This window comes from Plodia interpunctella, chromosome 21 (genome assembly GCF_027563975.2).
Source record: "Plodia interpunctella isolate USDA-ARS_2022_Savannah chromosome 21, ilPloInte3.2, whole genome shotgun sequence".
In the NCBI taxonomy this organism is placed as follows: Eukaryota; Metazoa; Arthropoda; class Insecta; order Lepidoptera; family Pyralidae; genus Plodia; species Plodia interpunctella.
Genome location: NC_071314.1, coordinates 287871 through 311545, shown reverse-complemented (window position 1 = coordinate 311545; position 23675 = coordinate 287871). Strand labels below are relative to the sequence as shown.

At 34.4% G+C, this 23675-nt stretch overlaps 1 protein-coding gene across 2 annotated transcripts in view; it reads left to right on the top strand.

The window, feature by feature from the left end:
• The window catches only part of LOC128678981 (calcium/calmodulin-dependent protein kinase kinase 1), a 118179-nt gene that overhangs the window by 46719 nt on the left and 47785 nt on the right, over window positions 1–23675 (top strand). The window contains exon 1 of one of the 2 annotated variants that reach the window (XM_053760906.1): window positions 2254–2525. The exons of the other annotated variant lie outside the window; for it this stretch is intronic. Coding sequence (XP_053616881.1) covers window positions 2473–2525 — 53 coding nt within the window. The 5' untranslated portion in view covers window positions 2254–2472. Of the gene's footprint in view, window positions 1–2253; window positions 2526–23675 lie in introns of those variants that run through there. 2 annotated transcript variants of the gene reach the window in all.

Below are 23675 nucleotides of genomic sequence, written 5' to 3'. Positions count from 1 at the left end.
ATAGTAGACGGGCAGACTAACCAAGCCACCCAGAAAATAAATTACTTTTGTGGATTTTCCTTTGAACAAATTTATGTTAATGTACAAAGTAGATCGCCCTTTATGAGGTTGTGGTATTATTTTAGCATTCTTTTGTTTAAGGATAACCAAACTAACATGGTACGTAATAACATTAAGCTTTGCCGTGTCTCCGAAATGACGGGAAAGACACAGGAAAAACTGAGAGTAATTTTATTTACAAACCACAGATATCAAATCATTTCATGTATTGTTCTTATGTCTGTGTTACAAACATATTAAGTAGAATACAATATATTTTCGTAATGTTCTTATATAGATATAAGAACATTACGAAAATGTTGTATGTTAAAAACTAGAATACAATATATTTTATTGTGTTCGTAATAAAATAAATAAAAAATATAGTGAACACTGCCGCATTTCATCCTTTTAACATTAAAAAAAAACATTGTTTTAAGAAAAACAAGGTCAAATGCGACTTTGACTCACGCACTGAAGGTTCCGTACAAAAGGTAAACCCTACTCCGCTCTCCGTCCATGTGTCTGTCCGCCTATCACAATATACTATCTGTATCTCATCACCCGTGATAGTTAGACCATTGAAATTTTCACAAATGATGCATTTCTGTTGCCGCTATAACAACAAACACTAAAAACTGAATACAATATATATTTAAGGGGGTCCCATACAACAAACGTAATTTTTGTCGTTTTTATAGATAATGCTACGATAGATAAAGCTCGACTCGCATATTTTTTTATATATTTATATTATTTACAGATTTTTTTATTATATCGTACGTAATCTTTTACTTCATTCACTGGAAAGTATATATATTAATCGTATTTTTCTAGCTAAATGACACTGACATAAACAAACAGATGTAAATAGAAGATTGTACTTGAGCGTTTTTACCTTTTCAAGTACGGATCCCTAAAAATCTAATTAAATGTTTAACTGCAATCTCTTCTGACATGACTATTACAACGGGCGATGTAAACGTGGCAAGTAGTTGCTCGCATACAGACCAGTGAACTTAAACTGTCAACCAGTGCAGGTTTCCTCACGATGTTTTACTTCGGAAGCCAGTGGTGGTCTATGACACTACTATACGTGAGTGAGATTAAGTACTGCTTTGTATGCACTTTGTCTATGCAGAAATATGATTATATAACTTTTTTTTATATTTTTCCTAGCAAAACGGATATTCGCATTGTAATATTAGATATTCAGAAACTAGATTAATTTTAACCTCTACATTTTCTAGGCTATTAATTTAAACACGCGCATGAAAACTCCGTGGGATTAAAAAGAATAATTGGAGAAAAATCAATTTACGCGTCGTTTCGCGTGGGGTGAAAATTTTACACCAGTTTATACTGGAGTAAAATTTTCACCCTAATTTTCAAGATTTAGAAAAAATATATAAATTGTTTTATAACAATTTATATATTTTTTCTAAATCTTTCCGTAAACATTCAAAATCTTTATACGTAAATAGCAAGACCTCTTAATGTTTATCCCCGTGGATAACAAGTTATGTACACTCGAGTAAGCGAACCCGTGGCGTGTCACTAGCACGTATAAATAAGCGCCAACGCTTTGCGCGCGCACTTGCCTTGCTCAGAGCAACTGGTTTCTGGCATAGACTAACAAATCGGGCGTAGGTAGAGAATGCTAGGTGCAGACTCTATGAGGACATTGTGTCAATACAAGGATTCTCATTTGTTATGTCTATCCGCTGTCTAGGAGTACAGGCAATAGATTTGACTAAATATTTTGAATGTTTGAATGCTAAATTTTCGTTGTTTTAAGTTCGTATATGTTACGAAAAAATATTGTAATTTTGTCAAACAGAATTGATAAGTGGTAAAGTAATACGCCGAACGCATGTTTTTTTATTTTTTCATTTTATATTTTTAAGATGTTCCCGAGACTATAGTAATTCTACTGCTCATGGAAAACAATACCCAAAAAGTCACAGTTTTATCGAAGTAAGTAAATTTTGTTTTAATATGCCTATATTTTATTTATTTAACATTTATACATAAAATGAACGCTATAAGCACTAATAAGACACCATACACACAAGAAGACTTAAATCTATGAGCACCTTATGTTACCTTTGGGTTATATTTGTCAATGTTTTAAGAGTTGTGTCCAGTCTACAGCGGCCTTGATCTATGCCCGTCCTCGGCCTCCGTCCACGCGTCAAAACGAGCCAACACAAACGCATGGCGTCTTGAACGAAGCGGACGTTTTATTTTCTTTCAATTTCATTTCTTCCGAACTTTAGATTAGATCGTGAACACATCCAAACTTTCTCCCGAAAACATTTATTTTGTGCCAGTTCTATTTTTAAAAAGTTATGAGGTGCTCTCTTTGCCTTCTCGGTGTCAAATTGTGTGTTCTTTTTTTAAAGTGCTAGTGTAGTTAAACTTTTTCGAAATATGAATGGCGTGGAAACGGAACGAAGACAGGAAAAGGCGGGAATATGTGACAAGTGAGTTTTTTTTTTTAATGGCTACATTTTCTCGGCAAACTATGAATATTTCGACATCACGTTATAATGTTTGTAAACAATGTAATAAAATGCGTGATATATAGTTGTTCAAAGTCATTTAGTATAAAGCCTTCATATGATATTTTTAAAACTTTTAAGTTATGCTTAATTTAACATCAATAAATTGCATTTTTTAAATTAGCTATAACATGCATTTAAGTGTAAAAATTTAAAAATCGCAGTACCTACTTAATTGTCTTATTATTACATATATACGAATTTATGTTTCTTTAATTTAACTTATATTTATATAGCGAGAAGGATAAACCTGTGGGATTTATTTTTGTTTTCAACCATTAAGTTTTGAATATTTTGCTGTACTTTTACAACCGGCCGCCAGTCTCATTTCAACCCACTTTGGGAATGATATTGTTGCCGATCAGCTGTTAAGGCTAGTGTGTCTAGTCGTACGACATTCACGGGAGGATTTGGAGTGGTCCTATTCTAGGGCGGGAGCACACACCACTATTAACTATAATATATTTTTTACGACCTCGGTGGCGCAGTGGTAAAGTGCTTGCCTCTGAGCCGAGAGGTCCCGGGTTCGATACCCGGTCGGGTCATGATAGAAAATGATCTTTTTCTGATTGGCCCGGGTCTTGGATGTTTATCTATATATGTACTTGTTATAAAATATAGTATCGTTGAGTTAGTATCCCATAACACAAGACTTGAACTTACTTTGCGGCTAGCTCAATCTGTGTGATTTATCCTAATATATCTATATATTTATTTATATATATTTATTTCTTTCTCATCTGAGCGCTATCCCGCTATTGCTTTCGCCGCCGTAGAGCGACCAAGCCCAGGGTCCGCTCAATCTTAATCCAATTAATTTATTCCTTTATTAATAAGTTAAGATACTCATCTAGAAAGATTACACAAACTTGAATCTATTAATTTATTTCTTACATAAATATTCTGATACTAAATAACATAAAAAACCTATGGCTCTTTGCTAGACCAACTGCATGTCAAGTTATACATGTGATAGACCCTATACCGTGGTAATAACGGCTAATTTGCAATGATTCCGGGTATATTAACGTTATTAGAAGCCTGTAATTAGAGACTAATAGTTAAAAGCATATTGTGTAATTTTCTGTTATTACTGCATACGGAGCGACCTAATAACCTTTGTAATTAAATTTTTGACACAATCTTTTGTTGTTGTCATGTAGATTTTTATAACATTCAAATTAACATGAAATTTTGTACACGCGTTCAATTTGGAGGACAATACATTATTATGGTAAGCATGACCTAATGGTGCACTCGGGATCGACTTCCAACGAGGGAACATCTCCACGGTCAGTACGGACAAGGGTTTTTTGTCAGTCATTGAATGCCACAAGATCGCTCTGACGACTAAAAGCTTGTGGCAGAAATTGCATTTCTGTAAAATACTTGTTACTATAACAATGCAAAAGAGTTAAATATGTAAAAACATAAAAACTGACATAAGTTAACTCGTAGTATACAATTCGTTAGTTTTATTATTTAATTTAATTTAATAAAATTGTAATGAATGAGAGAGGCACAGGACAGATGAGGTTGGCATACGCGAAGAGAGAGTCCTATGCTCAAAGTGGGCTGAAATGAATGAACGAATGAAAAATACTTAATTAAAACAAAAAAGTTCTTGAAAATAGTTAAAATATTACTTCTACTTAAATACAGATTCTTTTGTCTGTTATTTAAAAAACCAACCTGTATTTGCGGACCCGAATTCTGTAAATTCCACAAGAGCGAAGTCGTGGGCACACAGCTATCCTATGTCAATATACTGGACTAGCGACCTGTCATGTTATTTACTTGTAAATCTTAATTGTTGAGTACTTTTAACGTCTTGAATCACTCTGCATTAAAATACCCGCATCAACATCCTTCGCATAGTTTTAAAGATCTGAGCATACAGATAGCCAACGGGAAGCGACTTTGATTTATACGTACTATGTAATGATGTTGTAATAGTAGAAAGCATGTTTATCGTTTTTCACATTTCCACCCTTTATCTACTCAATAAATCTTCTTGAAATTTTGTTCAGAATAATAAAATAAATAAATAAAATAAATATAAATATATTAGGACAAATCACACAGATTGAGCTAGCCCCAAAGTAAGTTCGAAACTTGTGTTATAGGATATTAACTCAGCGATACTATATTTTATAACAAATACATATATAAATAAACATCCAAGACCCGGGCCAATCAGAAAAAGATAATTTTCCATCATGACCCGACCGGGGATCGAACCCGGGACCTCTCGGTTCAGTGGCAAGAACCTTACCACTGCGCCACCGAGGTCGTCAAGAAAGACATAATATATATTTATTTATTTATTATAACACATAACAGATCACAACCATTTCAAAACAAAAAGTACAAAACAGGGATTTGTAATAGATTACAAATGCAACCTAGAGGTTGCATTTCACAAAAATGTGTGTACATTACGAGTATAACTAATAAGAATAGTTAATATTATGTCTAAAACAATGTGTAAAAACTAGAGTAACAAAAACAGAACATCATACCATAATATACCATTCATCATCGGAGAAATAAAATGTTCCCGTGGGAAATAGAAGCGCGTGAAGACGCGGGCAAGAGCTAGTGATTTAATAACGGAAAACTACACGTCCACTTGTCCATTAACGAAATGGAAAAATAATTGGAAGTTACAATCAATATAACTTGTTTTTGTACAAAATAAACATGTCGTAATCGATGTAGCAACAGCTATTAACAAGTGACACCAGTTTAAATTGGCTGACCTTCATTTAAACGGTATGTAGGATCTGTCAATAGAATATTTAAGTTATCAAAATCGGCTAAGTCATTTTCGAAATATTCACAATTTTGTAAAATCTCATCAAAATGTATTGTATTCGCGAGGTCTACGTTCGCGGCGAACAACTTGTTTTACTTGCTTCTTAATGGATTTCATATCACAAAATTTGACAAAATGTATTATAATAAACACAAGTATATACTAACTTTTATTGTATACAAAATACTTCTAACCCTTAAGCCAGGAGATTATAAAGACAATTAATAACAAGAAAAGCATCGCATTCCGGTCGGGCCGCGCGACGCGAGGCTGGTTTGAACACGGCGTGTAGTTTTAGTCATTTGTGTCGCACATTTTTTTTAAATAAAGAATCTTTTTTTTTATTAAACATTTATACAATTAACATTGTACCAATACTTTTTTACTTATTTATAAAATAGGATAATTAAATTGATTACTGTGTATGGTAAAATTTAATAAACACTAATGAGAGTCCGCGGCGGCGTTTAAAACGCTCGTGAAATTCACCCAAATAAGTTTTGGTACCAGGTTTTTATTGAAACTGGAGTGTATGTTGGATTCAGTTTATAAAATCTAAACAAAAGGTATGAACAGAAGTAATTTAGTAGAAAAGAAAACATTATGATATCTATAATGCTTAATTAAATATAAATGACGCATTTTCTTATTTTAATATTTGCGGTTAGGCTGTCGTCTGTTTAATATGACGAGCTCGGTGGCGCAGTGGTAAAGTGCTTGCCTCTGAACCGAGAGGTCCCGGGTTCGATCCCAGGTCGGGTTATGATGGAAAATGATCTTTTTCTGATTGGCCCGGGTCTTGGATGTTTATCTATATATGTATTTGTTATAAAATATAGTATCGTTGAGTTAGTATCCCATAACACAAGTCTCGAACTTACTTTGGAGCTAGCTCAATCCGTGTGATTAGTCCTAATATATTTATTTATTTATTTAGTATAGGCTGGGCCTGTATTCAAATTGTTCAGTTTGTTTCATAATTAATATATTTCTTTTAGAAACAAATAAGATCATTGCTCAGACGGTCAACGCCAAATTTGTATGGAAGAGGTTAATGAAAGTTAATAAAACTTTATTTGTATTGTTATGTATAAATATATATAAAATATGTATAAAAAATATAGGTTTTTTTCAAATTATAACTTTTTGACATCGTTGTAAAAAAATTAAGGTCATACAAATTCAAATAGATGCAAATAGTTTTAAATATATTTTTGCATTCAAAGTCCAAAAAATTACATAAACAATTTTATACAGTTTTGCATAAATAACAGCTAAGTTTTTTTGCTGGCTTTTTCATCTATTTTAGTGTCTGTCTGAAATTATTATTATGTTCCGTGTGCTCCGTAGTTTACCCGGTATGACACTGACATATCGTTGACTGACGTACGTCTAAACTTCATACAATTTCTGCTTTCTTCTACGTCGATCCATCAACGTGACGGAAGACGCCGCAGCGTAATGGGAACCCGCTCTAATATTTCTTCTAACCACAAACTCTCTCTCTATCATCCTCGCGTGCATCCACGGCTACGAGTTCTTTAAGTTTTTTACCCATTTCCGCCCCCTTATTTCACCCCCTCTGATGTGAAATTTACAAAGTTTCTTTCTTATCAGACATCTTTTTCTACATTTCATCTCCCATGTTCAAGTCGTTTTCGAGATTTCTTGATGTAAGTAAATATTAGTCGAATTTTTGAAGTGAAAATTTCTTTAGCGGCGTTGTGCACTTTTTGTGATGGGAAAAAAATTTTAAGTGGTCAGGATGTCATGATACGTATCGAAAATTCGTAAGATGTCAAAAATGCACAAAATCAACATTAATGTTCAAGTTTTCACTTCTGCCGGAATTCCCGGAGTGCAACCCGTTTTTTTTTTGCTTTTATAATGGAAAGTACATAGATTACACTAGAAGATAGATTCCTTAAAAATAAATAAACGTGGCTGCTCTTGCTTGTGGAATTGAAATATCAAAAATACTTTTAAACCAATAAACGTTATTAAAATTACACAAATTCCAAAGCCGAAACGCCTTGATGTTAAAATTCAAATTATTTATCTCTATCAGCGAGCTTTATATGAAGGGGACTTTTGGTACAATTGTAACCCCCAGAGAAGGGTTAACCTTTGTTCCATATGTCTTGTAGGGACAGTGCTTTGTGTTAACGCAAAACAATTAGGTTTTCAACGCTTTAATTATAGGATTAACTGTTTACTTGGCGGTGTTTTGCACGTGCTGAATTATTATTTTAAACAAAAATCTTTTATAAAAATACTAGCCGCCCGTCCCGACTTCGTTTGGGTTAGTGTATAATATACACTAAAACATCAAGAATTACATGTGAAAACCACATGAACATCAGCGCAGTCGTTTTTGAGTTTATTGCGAATAGACAGACAGAAGCGTTAGAGGACTTTGTTTTATAACAAGCGACGATAAGAATATTCTTTAATCGATTTTTTTTTATCAATTCGAATACCTACGCTGTTATTCCCGAATATAATCGAGAATGATGTTTTTTTCTGTTTAATTTTTTTCATCGTATTGCTTTCTTCTTAAGTTAAAGTCGAAAATAAGTTATTATTTTCGACTTTAACATAGTACAAAAATACTTCAAAATTAATTACATTAATGGAAATTCCTCAGCGAACATTATCGCATCCATCATCTTTTTCACCTGCGCTTTGGGAGTAGGCATTAGACTTTCTTTAAAGTAAATTTTTGACGTCAAAGATGTATATCATACTTACTGTGTTGAATAAAGAATTTTGTTTGTAATCTGTGACGTCTATTATTGGGTAAAAAAACTGTGTGTGAAGGTCTAATTTTAGGAATGCTTGGACTTTGAATCCTTCTAATTCACGTGTAAACAGAGCAATTTTTGTGTGAATATTGTTTCGGACGAGTAACCTACTATTTGCAACAGCTAGTCTGAATATACACGTGCAAATCTTTATCAGAACTCGGGAACCCAAAGCAAAAACAAACTCTCTAATTAAACTCCATCGCACCTGAAGTTCGCTAATAAAGTGTGGGGTTGTAGATGGCGCATGGCGCAGACAATGCTGCTGCGGGCTAGCTCGCGCGCTCCGCAGGTTTTAATTCAGATACTAAACTCTTGAATTTGCCAACCGAAATTGCGTGAGGGAAAATTTTAACAAAGGAAATTAATTTAAACTATAAAGTTTAGTATATTTGTAATTTTACACATGTTGAGTGACTTTTTATTACACCAGTCGATTATTCGCCGCAAGTTTCGATGAGAAAATGGAGCATTAAATTTTTGAATAAATTGTTTACTCTTCCATAAAAATTGTCCGACAAGTCGAACTCGAATATACATGGTGTTTTTTTTCTCATTAAATTATGTGGAATAAAAAAAATATATATTCTAATACTTTAATAATGAGAATGCATTTAAACTCTAATGGAACTAGGCTCATTGCTGTATGACCTATCCTCATCGAGCGATGGAGTTAGGATGCTGACAGACTGTAGCCTAGCCAGCAGACGGTCCAGAGAAGGCTAGTAACGCCAATAGAGACACTCGCAGAGGCAACCATTCAAATCGCTCGTTAATTAAAATATGTTCTGCTGTTCTGTTTATTTCTGTGTTTATTTTCATTCTACAAGTCGAATTTGGGGCAAAAATACATTTTTTGTATGTATGTTTGTAACGCCGATAACTTTCGAACCGTTAGTCTTATTTTGATGAAATTTAAAAGCTATGTAGGATCTGTCAATAGAATTTTTAAATTCGTAAGGCATCAAAATCGGTTAAGTCGTTTTTGAAATATTCACAATTTCATTAAATTCGTGTCTGTGAGGTCAAGTTCGCGGCGAACAAACTAGTTATTAATTGTAGGGGGTCTTAAACTTGTTCGAAAAAGGCTTCCTATGAGGTGAACGGTAAGAATTGAGGTAGTCTAGACGACCAATGTGTGGGTGGATCCGTGGGCGAAAACTAGTCACCGTTGTAATAAACACCGTATGGTTCCAACTTCGCACACAACCCATTTTCGTATAAATAATGGATGACCTTTAGATAAACCCGCAAAAACATGGTGCAGAGATGCGTTATAAAAGATTTCCATAGTATAAATATAAGTGGGTGTTAAAGACGGCGCCACTGTGCACGAAAAAGTTATTGTTCCAACCTTAGATATTTAGTTCGTTTCTCTGCCGCGGGACATCTTATGCTTGGCTCGGTTTCTACAGCTGCCTTCTCGTATCTGTGCAGTGATAGCCTCTGAACCGACATGACAATGTTATCTCAACTTGCGTTTATAAATACATAAGCAATTCGAATATGTAACGGTAAACATGAATAGAGATCATCAAACGGTTATGAAACATGGTGAAAGAATTTCTGCCAAATATCAATAAACAAAATAATTCAATTTAAAAAAAGAAAATGGTTTGGAATTGTTATTCTATTCTAAACAGCCAGTGTCACAAAAAAACGGGGTGAAATGACCTGTGCCATTTTACCTGTTTCTTTATCGACATACAAATTTTGGTTAAAAAAAAAATTGTCAACAAATAATTTACAAAAGCTACCATAAATTATTTAATTTACAAAAGCTACTATCGAATTGAAAAGTGGAATGTTTCGTCAATTTATCATAAATAAACCTCGTATGTGTGATATTTTTCTAACCTCGTCTAACAATCTACACTATTCTCTTTAATCTTTAATACACTTAAAAAAGTGTTGAAATCTTTAGAAAAGTCATGGAGAAAAACATTTTCTTTCACATGCCATGCCATAATTTTCATGACTTTGTCTTAACAAGGACACTGGTCCTTGGACAAACTGTCAGAACATCACTTGTACATCAACCCTGTAACTCTATACCAGCAAATAAATTTGCCCTTCGCCTATGCTCCGTGGCAACAAAGGCGAGTTTGAATTCGCGTCGTGCTGTTGGCTGTACAGGTGGAGTAACCGAGACAATAGTTAACAAACAATAGATCTCATCTAGGATCATGTCTCTGGGGATTACGAGGTAGTAACAATAATCTTGTTGTTGACTATAATGATGGTTTGGAAACGAATAAACAACAGACGTACCTATATTAAACTTCTTGTATGTGTACTTCAATTAAGTCCTGTGATCAGTCACATCAAGCTACCCTGCATGAACCTCTATATAGTGTGGTAATAGCGACGAGTTTGCAATAAATTTAGGTATATTTAAGTGCTGTTGACTGTACATATTGTTAAAAAACAAATTAAGTGTGACATCTGCTTCACGTGCGCAAATTTTAAAAACCAATCAAGAGTGCTGGAGACTCTTCTCATTCAGGCGATTGGCTAGCAGCTTAATGCATATCTGTTTTATTGTCGCACTGCTGGGCAAAGTTCTCCCCCATTGCCGTCCAAACCTCTCTATGAGAGCAACTCCCAATTATTTTCCGCGTAACGATTTAGACAAATTTTAGTGTGGCTGGCAACAATCGGCTCAAGGCCTTTACCCAGCAGTGGGACACAGGCTATAAAAGAAAACTTCACATATGAGTATTTTGTTACACTGCATAATTTTTACAAGTAGTTTAGTATGAGATATATGAAAGCACACAAAGAAACATACAGGTATGTCAAATGATGACTAGTGTCTTGTTCTTCGACAAATTATCACAGATTATAAAGATCAAATAACAAATAAACTTTATAGTCCTAGGGAGCCCTAGTGAAACCTTTTCTATCGAACATCAACCTGGAATCAATTTTTTTAGACGTAAACTTGTTAATAGAAGAGGGCCAGACGTGACTGACGGCGCCCTCTATAAATCCCTCCCGGGTATGTCAATCACTTCAAATTCCAATAAATCTAGCTCTGGATTTAGACCTTAGTACAAAGGTCATCTGCATAGGTAGGTACCTCACTCTCATATATTTTCGGTGGAAGTTTACATAGTAATTGAAGGGTTATGGATGAAAATAAAAAGTAGCCACAGGATGAACCGAGATTTATTTAGATTTTAATAGCGCACACAATAAATAGCGTAATGGCCGAAGCTAGAAGAGCGAGATATATCTATGACATAGACAACTGTCAAATTGTAGGTGCGTTTAATTACTTCAACAGTAATCATATATTTGTACATGTACATCATATATTTTTTTGTGTTTTATCATTCTCTCATTTTAAAAGTTACAGGGGTCTCACATTTTACCAGTTTAAAAGTGTCTCTCGGGCAAACCTGAATGGTTTGCCCGAGAGTTTAGAAAAAACCTCAATGTCATTTTTGAAGACCTCTCCATAGATAATTTTTTGAGTTTAAGATTTAAGTATGGGGACCAAAATTTTATTGCTTTTTTATTTTTGTGCATAATCTTAATGCGGTACACAGAATCAAATCAAATCAAATCATCTACTTACAAAGTTTCAACAGTACAGTTCTTATAGTTTCGGACAAAAGTGGCTGTGACACTGTCTGTTTTTGGCTACGGAACCCTAAAAACCATATTGCAGACGTTGACGGCTGTGATGACCACTTTTATCAAGTGGGCCACATTCCTGTTTGCTAGCATAAAAATTCAAGTTAAAAAAAATATTTTTGTCTTTTATCTCCGATATTTAAAGCTTAATACGTCATGAAATTAGCAGCAAGGTTACGCTCGTGACATGACAGGGCCGGACGAGGGATCAGAGCTACAGGAACGGAATTAGGGAATGCCACAAAAACAGCGGACAGACGGACACCCTGACGTGTTAGCAGGCAGTTACAGATAACACAGAATTAGATGGGGTGACATTCGCAGTTTTTGGTGGACAATATATAAGAGAGAAAGTTAAAAGGTAAAATATGGACCGCTTCTTATATATATATATATATATATATATATATATATATATATATTTTAAATCGGCTCCCAAAGAGTTAACTCCTCAACGGTTTACTGAACGGACAAGATTTTTATGCCATTAATTGTATTGTATCATTGTCTATTGATTGTAGCATTGATTGTAAGAAGATCATCTAAACGATGTTAAAAGTTTGTGTATAACGTAAAGTATTTTATTTATTACTAGCGGTCCGTACCGGCTGCTTCGCTCGGGTAAAATCATAATAAATTATACAATTAAACCTTACTCAGAAATCACACCATCTATTGGTGAAAACTGCATGAAAATCCGTGCATTGGTTTTTGAGTTTATCGTGAACAGACAGACGCGGCAGAGTAGTTTGTTTTATAATATGTAAAGAAAAGGATAAGGATTCACGAATGCAGCAAAGTCAAACTGGCATAAACTGCGTAATTACTTGAGCAAATACATAATATGAAGTAAATTACAAAGAGCAATAAAACGTAAAACATGTGTCATAAATATTTCCTTTGGCAAATTTAGCAATCGCTATTACTCAGTTCACAAAACTTGATAACGGAGGTCAAGCTTGTATGGACATTTTGTTATTGAACTATCGTGAACTGTATATCACAGCTATTTTATGTGTTTACCTACTTATTTACATATTTTTTCTAAGTACAGTCAACAGCACATCAAGTTACCCTACATGAAACTCTATGGCGCGATAATAGCGGCGAGTTTGCAATGAATTTGGGTAGGTTGATGTGCTGTTCACTGTACTTGTTTTTCGCCTGTGTTTGAATGCTCCAAAATATGTATTTAAATAAAAGTATATTGCAGTCTTGTGCATTTTAACGGAGCTTGTACGAGATGAAAAAAACACTTCTGTAAAAATAATATTAAATTGAAGGTGTCGTGGATATGACTACCTCTCCGGATGGTGCCTGGTTCAAAGGCTATCAATTGCTATCCAACGAGGAAACAGCAGCTAGCGTTATGGGTACTTTTGAACCGAGCACAATTCGGGGTGGCATTTTTGATTGACATTGCAATTATTTATGTTTTATTTTATTTTATTATTTGTATTTTTAATAATATAAATGATAAACCCAATTTAAATGATAACTGGTAAAAAAATATTAAAAACATATATAATAAGAATAATAATAAAACAAGCAATACAATGAGAAAGTTTGCATAGCAATACTACCTTTTTAGTTTGATGTTACGCTTTGAAAAAACGTGCTAATGTAGACCAGACTAGACCTGGCATCACGTATTTATCAGTTTATTTTATTTTTTAGCAAAATATAAAAAAAGATCTTGACAAATTATGGCACACTAGATAAAGGATTTAATTAAAAAGTACTATAATTTTCCATTACACAATATACCTAGTCACAGTAGAATAAATCGATAACAGTAAACACCAAAATCCCTTTTTCATAAATTTCTCTATGTTATAGAAAAAGTGCCTGTGAAGACCTAATCGATACACTATCCATAATAATATCATAAAGAGAAAAGATTTGTATTTTTGTTTTTTTTTTTTATTATTAGTATATGTAACTAGCTTTTGCCCGCTTCGACCGCGAATTTCTCTGCGAAAGCGGAACAGACACTATTTTCATACAAACTTTAACCCGCCATTATAGTAATTTAGCCAAATAGCTTTTGCGAGGTATTCTTTAACTTAAACGTGTGAACGCTTAAACGCATGTGAAAGCTTTTCCTTCTTATATCCCTCTGACGCCCCTTGTAGATCTCAACGGCGACTCCTATTGAAATTCCCTCTTCATAATTCTACCTCATTCTCTCATTACTTTTCTGTTGAAGCAGTCAGGTTATGGAATCTACTTCCAATTAGTATATATATATTAGGATGATATGTATATATTATTTGTATTTACTGTTATAGTTTATTTACTTATTTATTATATATTTTTTATATTTGTACTGTTGTGTACATAAATAAATAAATAAATACATGCATACCAGCTGGTTTTGATGAAATTCGCCACAGAGACAGACAAAACCTTCAGGTTACTTACTATTTTTTTTATTAAAGTTCTACCCGAGCAAAGCCGGGAGCCTGGTTTGTAATAAATGCTTGAACGTAGACATATCCATAAAGAGATACTAAAAGGAATAATATATTTTTGCAATTGAATGTAATGAACATTACATTTAAAGTACCAGTACCACGTGCGTACTTCCAGCTATGCAAACTTCGTTATAAATATGTTCCGATATAATTAATCAACATTATGCCTCAATAACATGTTCCAATAATATTGAAACAGTATTCACGTACATTGCAATAACGGTTTCTACATCGACATTTAATTATAAATTAAATTCTGGGATCTTATATAATATTTAAGAGAAACATTAACTCGCTAATAAAATACAGAGAATGGTTTTCAATCGACTAGAAAGTTTTTTTTTTTATACTCGGAGTACAGACACAGATAATAAATGTTATACAACCATTACCTTGCATATTCAAATTAAAAATTCTTTATTCAATTTAGGATGATATACATCATTTATTGACGTCAAAAAAATTACTTAAACTAAGTCTACTGCCGGCTTCCAAAGCGCAGGTGAAGAAGAAGCGGCGCAACAAACTTCACCGCAGCCTTTTCTCCAAGGACGTCAATTAACAAATATAGGTCTTATACATATATTAAAAATTAGGAGGACGAATTTACATCATTATTATTATTATTATACATACAGTATAGATGGCGCTAGTGGTTATACTAAGTACTAAGGCTACATATTATTTTGTTATTGTACATTTAACACTCGCCGATACAAAAAGAAAAATACGATTTTCTAGTCATAAATATTATATTACCTTAATGATTATTTCATTATGTTATTGATACCATAAAATGGGTAAAAAAGTAAATAGGTTATTCTTTTTTCTAGATATCTAACATATTCAAATTTATTGGCAGCTGAAAATCATTAATTGAAACTTCGTCGGAGTTAACCGTTTGTATCATCCGGTTATGTTTAAAAATATTTTTTTGTTATAACATAGATTTGTCGTGATTTAATTAGTGAGAAACGTTTTCTCATGAAACCGAAATTTTATCAAAACAATAACCCATCAATCAACTCATCGATGCTTGAACTCTCACGCTCTCCATCGCTCAATATTTCATAAAAATCGAACCGCTAGACTTTAGTCTTAACACAAAATTTGTACAGTAAGCATGCATCAAGATACCCTGAAATGGTCCATATGTGGCGGTAATAGAGGCGTGCGGATTTATTCGCAATTAATTTGATTGTGATTATGTTTATTTGCTTTTGACTGTACGTCACGTGTTCGTTATCAATGATTCTTTTACCAAGTGAATTTTTACACAGAAATATTAATTGTTAATTAGAAGGGACAATACAAATGAATGGACATGTTTGATGGGACTATGAAATTTGAATGGGACACATCTGTAGTATATAAAGAACTAGCTTAAGCCCGCGGCTTCGCCCGCGTCAATGTCTCATGGTGACATTTTATTTTTTCCGGGATATAAAGTATGTATGTCCTTCTCCGTATATATTCATAACTAAAGTATGCGAATTTTCAAGACGATTGATTGAGCAGATAAAGCGTGAAGAGGAAACAAACAAATTTACTTCAACTTTTATAATATTAGTTTGGATAAGAATATGCCTTTCAAGAAGATTGGATGATAAGTTAAAGCGTGGAAAAGTAACAAACAAATTCCCAAATATGGGTGTACGAAGAACATTGGTATTTCAAGGTATAAATAATAATATATAAATAAATAATAAATATGCATACGTACGTGTACACGTGCGTTACAATTCCAAACAATCGTGCTGCGTACGCATGTAGGCCTTTAAGATTTAGTCCTATCGTCTCAGCTTCAGCGTTCAATGTACACAACAAACAAAATCAACTGAAATGTCGCCCTAATGGATATTCAGATTAATTAGACTTCACATCGCAAGCCGAGAGTAAAGATTATAGCTAGTTATGTCGTAAGTCTATCAGACTTGAAGCTAGCTTACTTCATATTATTATTAAGCCTCATTTTCGACAGTCAACTTTGCATTAACTTATATAAATAACTAATAAATAAAATCTCATTTCTTCAGACAATTGTTCAGTTACTCATTAAATTTAAAGTAGTTGTTCGCCGCGAACTTAGACCTCACGAACACAAGAAATTTTTACAAAATTGTGAATATTTCTGATGAATAATGACTGAACCGATTTTTATGCCCCACGAACTTAAAAATTCTAATGTCATATCCTATATACCTTTTATATTTCATCAATATCGGACCAACGGTTCGAAAGTTAATGCGTTACATACTATATTAACTATGTATTTTTGCCCCAAGTAGAATTTTGACCAAAAAAATGGTAGACCAGTAGATTTTTTTATATCCATAGTTAAATGTAAAGTAAATAGTTGTCAAACAGATAGTTTTCAACTAAACACATTTACCACCGTTTCGCTAACAATGACCACATACATACACAGAGTAAACACACGCCAGAGGCCAAGGTCTATTGACAGAAGTGTAATAGACACAACAGTCGTGTGTGCTGTAGGTAGGTACTGTGTACCCAGGAAATAATTGACACCCTGTGATCGGGACTAGGGAAAAATACTTAATAATAATATTGTCTTTATCTGCGTCTCTTTATTTGCGTCTGTCTTTCTAAGCTTTCTTCCTTTAAACCACGCAGTGAATTTTGATGCTGTTTTAACTGTTATTTAGACAATTTATTCCCGAAGGTTTATAGAACGAACTCTTGTGCAAAACACTAATCAGACCATCTTGTATCGCGGGTCCGACGGACACACCCAGAACAGTAGACGAATATCTGTGAGCACAATTACAAATATGTGTCACTTCAGCTTAGTGTTTGAAACTAAATAATCGTATCCACTCCACACGCATTGAAAGGAGATGTTTTGACAACAACCGAGCAGGTCACTTGAACAAATGCGATTGTGTTCGTACAGTTTTTCAACATCCATAGTATTGACACGACATGTGGAAAGGGGTTTTAAAGTTATTGAAAACAGAATAGACTCAAGACGTTTTAAAAATATTGTTCTTCTTTACGAGTGCGTCATTTTACAGTATTATGGTCGGGTCTTGGATGTTATCTATATATGTATTATATGTTATAAAATATAGTGTCGTTGATCCCATATCCCATAACATAAGTCTAGAACTTACTTTGGGGCTAGCTCAATCTGTGTAATTTGTCCTAATATATTTATTTATTCATTCATTCATTCATTCATTCGCCGTCATCGTTTGGTTTTGGTTAGTTGGTCTCCGATGTTGCTGGCAGCATCTCATCTTCCCTTCCCAAACGTAACTGAGAACACTCGATTAAATTCTCTTTCCAATAAAAAAACTAGATTTTAATCGGTTCAGACGTTTAGCGGCTTCGATGTCACAGACATGCGGATACATAGACACGTTAAACTTATAAATATCCTTCTGTCGTCGTCTTTTGTCGAAGTGGAGACGAAAAACAATGAATAGGAACCCTGAACTCCTACGGTTAATGGCTGGGGAAGGAACCGAGCAATCGTTCAGATGAGAGAGAGAGAGGGGTGTTAATGCGATATGACATTTACTACAGTTAACCTTAAAACCAAACAGAAAGTCTCATTTTTTGTACGAAATGGGGTGTCCACAGTTCATTGAATCACTTTTCATCGAAAGCACGTTTCGCCGAAAAAATTTTTTGGTTTCTCAAAATCTAGTTAAGCTTGAATTAAAGTAATCGGTAAATTCATTTCTGCTCGACATAATTAGGTTAGGTAAGAACATGCTAATAAACTTTAAGTAATTTGAGATATAAAAAAAAATTCGGCGAAACGTGCTTTCGATGAAGAGTGATTCTATGGCACCCGTATGAAATTAATTGCTTGTAAAATAGTACTATTTTCGACTACAAAAATCGTCCAAATTTATCGCTGGGCTAATTCAGATTAATTAAATGATAACATTTAAAGAGAGCTCGCTCGCCCTGATGTTTTGTGGTCGGAGGTTTGCAATCTCTTTGTTGCCCTTTGGGACAAATAAAGGAATTATTTTGTTTGTTATACGAGTACAAATGGTCTAGTTAGAAGTTAAAGCATTTGTCCAGAAATTATACTTTCACGGGCACTTTTTCACGTGAAATCATTAATTATGTAGTATTTCTAAAAGCTACAAACTACTGGCACTTATTTACCTTTACTGACTCATACTTCCTGCGTGTTTATAACCCTTTAAAGGTCTTGCGCCTTCTGGCGCCAAGTTCCTTGCCTAGCTTCTTCAGGTCTTGTTGAAGACAACCTTTCCATCGGTCTTCATCGGTGTTTCGTTGCTATATTTTTTCCTCTTGCCGTGTCGACTTGAAGAATCAAATGACCAATAAGACGCCATCGATACAGCATTATCTGTGGCGCTATGATGCCTTCGAGGTCCTTCAGCGTGCGGATGGTAGGTGCTGTATTAAATCATGGAATCCGTATGAGTAGAGAAAAACACTAATATGAACTTAGAAAAAGTATGGAAGCACTCCGGTCGAACAGTAATATGATTGACAGTAGCCGAATTTTCATCAAAGTGATAAAGCCTTGCAACGCTGACCCAATTAAAAAATTCATGGGAGATGACAACTAAGTCAATAAGTTAAAATTTTGAAGATAGCGTGTTGCAATACAATAGTATTGCAACTCGGTAAGTTTTACATTCTGAATCAATGTGAAACATATCGAGTTGCAATAAAATAAACACGCTCAACATTCACAAAAATTAAAAGCACGCGTAGCTTCAGTCGCGCAAATTGATACAAACGCGCTGTACGCAGATAAATTCATTAGTATGCGACTGGCAGTGCACAATGCAACATGCACGGTTAGCTTTATTTCCGACCCAACGATACGGCACTGAACACCGCACGTACATACAATGTTTGTTTGTTTTTTGTTTATGTACTTTATTGCACGAAAATAATTATATCAATTAAAATTACAAGTTACATGTACAGAGTCGGACTTATACCATGTAGGGATCTATTGAAGAAATGTTTATTGTAAAAAAATTTGCCTTCCGAACCAAAGGTTTCTTTCACTAAAGTATGAATACACTCTTACTACAAAATGATGGCTAAAGTTCATATTCATAATTTTAATCGCCAACTAAGATTGTCACATGTCATTTTCTAGTTTAATTTGAATATAATTACATGATATACAAATTGATTACAATCACAATACGGCTTGAGTATAAATTACAGTGCTTGAATAGAAATCTCGCATGACTGCGCGTGTTCTTTCCTGAAAAAACTCAAAATTAGATTTTTTTATAATAAGTACTTTTTCCATCAATTAATACTGCCGCTGCAAAGGTGGCAGCTGAACTTAAAATGGCCAAGTATTCGGTTTTATCCAACCAGTACGAGTTTGTTCCAGTTGCCGTGGAAACGGCTGGCCCATGGTGTTCGGAGGCGAAGCGCTTTGTTGGTGAGATAGGACGGCGTTTAAGGTGTCGTGGATATGACTACCGCTCCGGATGGTACTTGGTTCAAAGGCTATCAATTGCTATCCAACGAGGAAACGCAGCTAGCGTTATGGGTACTTTTGAACCGGGTACAATTCGGGGTGGCATTTTTGATTGACTTTGTAATTGTTTATGTTTTATTTTGTTTTATTATTTGTATTTTTTTAATAAATTAGTCAACTTATATAAGTAATCAATACAAATTAAGGTAATAAAAATTAATACTTTTTCTATACCCGAGTTAGGTGCCTATATAGGTTGCATATTAGAAATTTGAAAAAAAAATGTTTAATCTGAAAGGGATAGGGCGTAATTCTAGTGTCTAAACACTAGATTTAACCCTAAAACTGTGTCATCGTGTGTCGTATGTCATAATACCAAAGTATTTCACATAACTTAGTAAACAAGTGGGTAATCATGTAAGCAATTACGATTAATAACAGAGTGTGTCGTAATATGGTTAATGCAGGTTCGAATGCTGTTGTTAGCGATGGAATATATTGCATTTGATACATCGTGGAAACTTACATAAATACTCATGTATTCTTATACAATCGTAAGGTATTTCGATATGTCATTCTCCGGCTTAAAAGACATTAATTAGTTCTAAACTTTGTGATATTTTTCTTGTTGTTTTTTGTGCGTAATCCTTGTTCTTTCCTCAGCCTAAAGGGCCTAAAGGGCTTGCTTTCCTATTTTTCGTCTCCACTTCGCACGGTGATCGGTATAGTTAGTTATTAGACCACGGCCACGCATATCATCCTTCACGACATCATGCCAACATTTCTGAGGAATTTTCTTGTTTTTAATATTTCTTCATTTTCCGGAAGTTATTTCTGTTCATCATTCTGTCGAAGGTTGTTTGGTGGATATTAAATTTTTTGGAATATATTATCTTTGAAACATAGCTAAGGTAGGTCAAGTAAACTATAAACTATAATTTTAATACATTTATCAGCTAGAAATGAGATGAAGCCTCGGACTAAAGCTAGTCCTTACATACTATAAAACAAAGTCAGTCTGCCGCGTCTGTCTGTCTATCTGTTCGCGGTAAGTTCAAAAACTACTACACGGCTTTTCATGCGGTTTTTACCAATGGTGTGATTCTGTGATGTTTCGGTGTACAATTTGTTATGTTTTTACCCGAGCGACGCAAGGGCGGTCCGCTAGTACAATACCATTATTCTGATTGGCCCGGGTCTTGGATGTTTATCTATATATGTATTTGTTATAAAATATAGTACCGTTGAGTTAGTATCCCATAACACAAGTCTGTAACTTACTTTGGGGCTAGCTCAATCTGTGTGATTTGTACTGATATATTTATTATTATATTTATTATACAAAATATCGTTATTGGTAGATTCCAAGAAAAATAAAGTGACATGTTTGTGAAATGAAATACGTTTGATCATTTATTCATTACGTGAATTCATTGGAAATATAAATACGTAATGGTATTTATGACAACATTATAACACAATTTTATCATCTGTGTTTTTGGTCTGCTTTTTCTTTTCGTTTCTTACGTATACATACATATACATACATATATCGACAAAAAAGGAAAATGGCGTGCTAGTAATAAAAAATAGAAATAAAATGTCTTTTTGTGTGTAATGGACACACACAAAAACTACTCGTCCGATTTTGATAAAATTTGGCAAAGATACAGATGAAACCGTTACGAGTAACATACTACTACTTTTTTATTATGGTTTTACCCGAGCGATGCCGGGACGGGACTCTAGTGGGGTACACAACTACTTGCTTAAAATTTTTTCGTACATTTTTATTATTATTAATTTAGTATGGCCTATTTTTTGATTGCCCTAACATTTTACCGCCATTCATTTACTTCCAATATTCGTAACTCTTCTAATATTCGTAATAGTTTAATTATGTTTCTCACTAAACAATTAAGTACAAAAGTATAACGCCTAATCTTTATTGTGCAATAATCTTTATTTACCTGCCATCATGCAGTAAGTATAGGCTCTTCCCAACCTAACCTAACTTTTGGGACACATATCCAAACCTAACCATCTTAACTTTTGTTGGCATAGTTTGAAGTTACGCTCGCTTCGCTCGCTCCGCTTGATGTGTTCACAATACTAACCTAACCTAACCGACGCAGCTACGTTTGTGATCTAAATGTTTTTTGACATGCACACGCACTCACACTATGTAGTGACTGACTGTACTGTGCTGTTTGTTATCTTCGCATGGTTCCCGGTTCGGAGTTGTGACAGTGTGTGTAAAAATACCCTTAAAATTTTAACGATTCGACTGATTTTATAATCGGCTAAAATTAAACGTAAACCTTCCTTAAGAACGCTATTGTTGCCTATCACATCCTGTCACATGCCTGGGCTATGTACAAAGAAATGAAAATAATTTGTTCTCAAACGATGTTTGTAGTTAGGTACTCATAAAATGTGTCCCTTTATCGCTCCGTACGTCCATGAGAGGATATAGAGTGCTCCTATTCTAGGGCGGAACCACACGCCATTACAATAAATATAAATAATGCTGAATAGTAGTAACAAAAACTTTCCACAACAATTAGTCATCGCTCGAATCGAAATAATCTGTGAATTGCAAGTTTTAACGCGGTGAAAAACCAATATTTACTTCGGCTGTTCATGACCGCACGATCAGTGATGATGACTGCTGACGTGCGGTTTACATAACGTTGGGTTAACACCTACTGATATAATAATACTCAATAAATATGCACAAATCGCACAGATTGAGTTATCTTCAAAGTGCTAAATCAACATCCGTGACCGGGCGTGGTGATTTAACCACGCCCGTCTTCGTGTTATATTAAAATTTCATGGTAGACTTTCTGGTTCAAATATTAATTCAAGGCAAAATTTTGGTTTGATACGTCTCTGCAGAATTACACAATTATCGAATTGTCAATGAAAGTACCACATCAATAGAGTTATTCAAAGTATTATTCAGCCGGATAGCTGCATCATACAGCTTAGCCTGTTCGTGACAGTTATTTATTCAGGTGCCAAAGTTTCAAAATTAAATTCTTTCGCTGTATTCCCACGTCAATCTCCTTCAAACGTTATTCATACATACATTCCTTTTGATATGCTAAAGAAACGGATTTGCACAATACAGCGGAAATGAAACCAGATTTGAACCCGGGACCTTTCGGAGTCTTCATTACATTTCGTCACGTGCCAGTGTTGAGGGTACGAAAATGAGGGTACACCTTTGAATACAAGGACGAAGGGCTTTTAAGAACCACATACATGCATGTCGTGTCCGCACCATTGTTGTACATTTCCCCTGGGTAAAAGAAAATATTACCATATTTTTTGTCACCTAATTCGCTAAATGCATTTTATGTATCAAATTCGTAATAAAATTACTAAAGATTAAGATCTCATTTTTATTAGCAAAACGAACTGGAATGAATTTATCATTTAATTAAAGAAAGCTCACGTCAACCAAGAGCACCCAAAATCGAGAAGGTATAGCGAAGAATAGTACTAGCATGGTCTTAGTGGTCAAGACGACCTCGGTGGCGCAGTGGTAAGGTTCTTGCCACTGAACCGAGAGGTCCCGGGTTCGATCCCCGGTCGGGTCATGATGGAAAATGATCTTTTTCTGATTGGCCCGGGTCTTGGATGTTTATTTATATATGTATCTATTTATAAAATATAGTATAGTTGAGTTAGTATCCCATAACACAAGTCTCGAACTTACTTTGGGGCTAGCTCGATCTGTGTGATTTGTCCTAATATATTTATATAAAAAAAATAAAAAAAAGAGCACGGTCCCGGATGCACAGGGGCGCGGGTTCAATACCCGCTCCATTCCAGAATTTTTTCAACTCATAATTATTT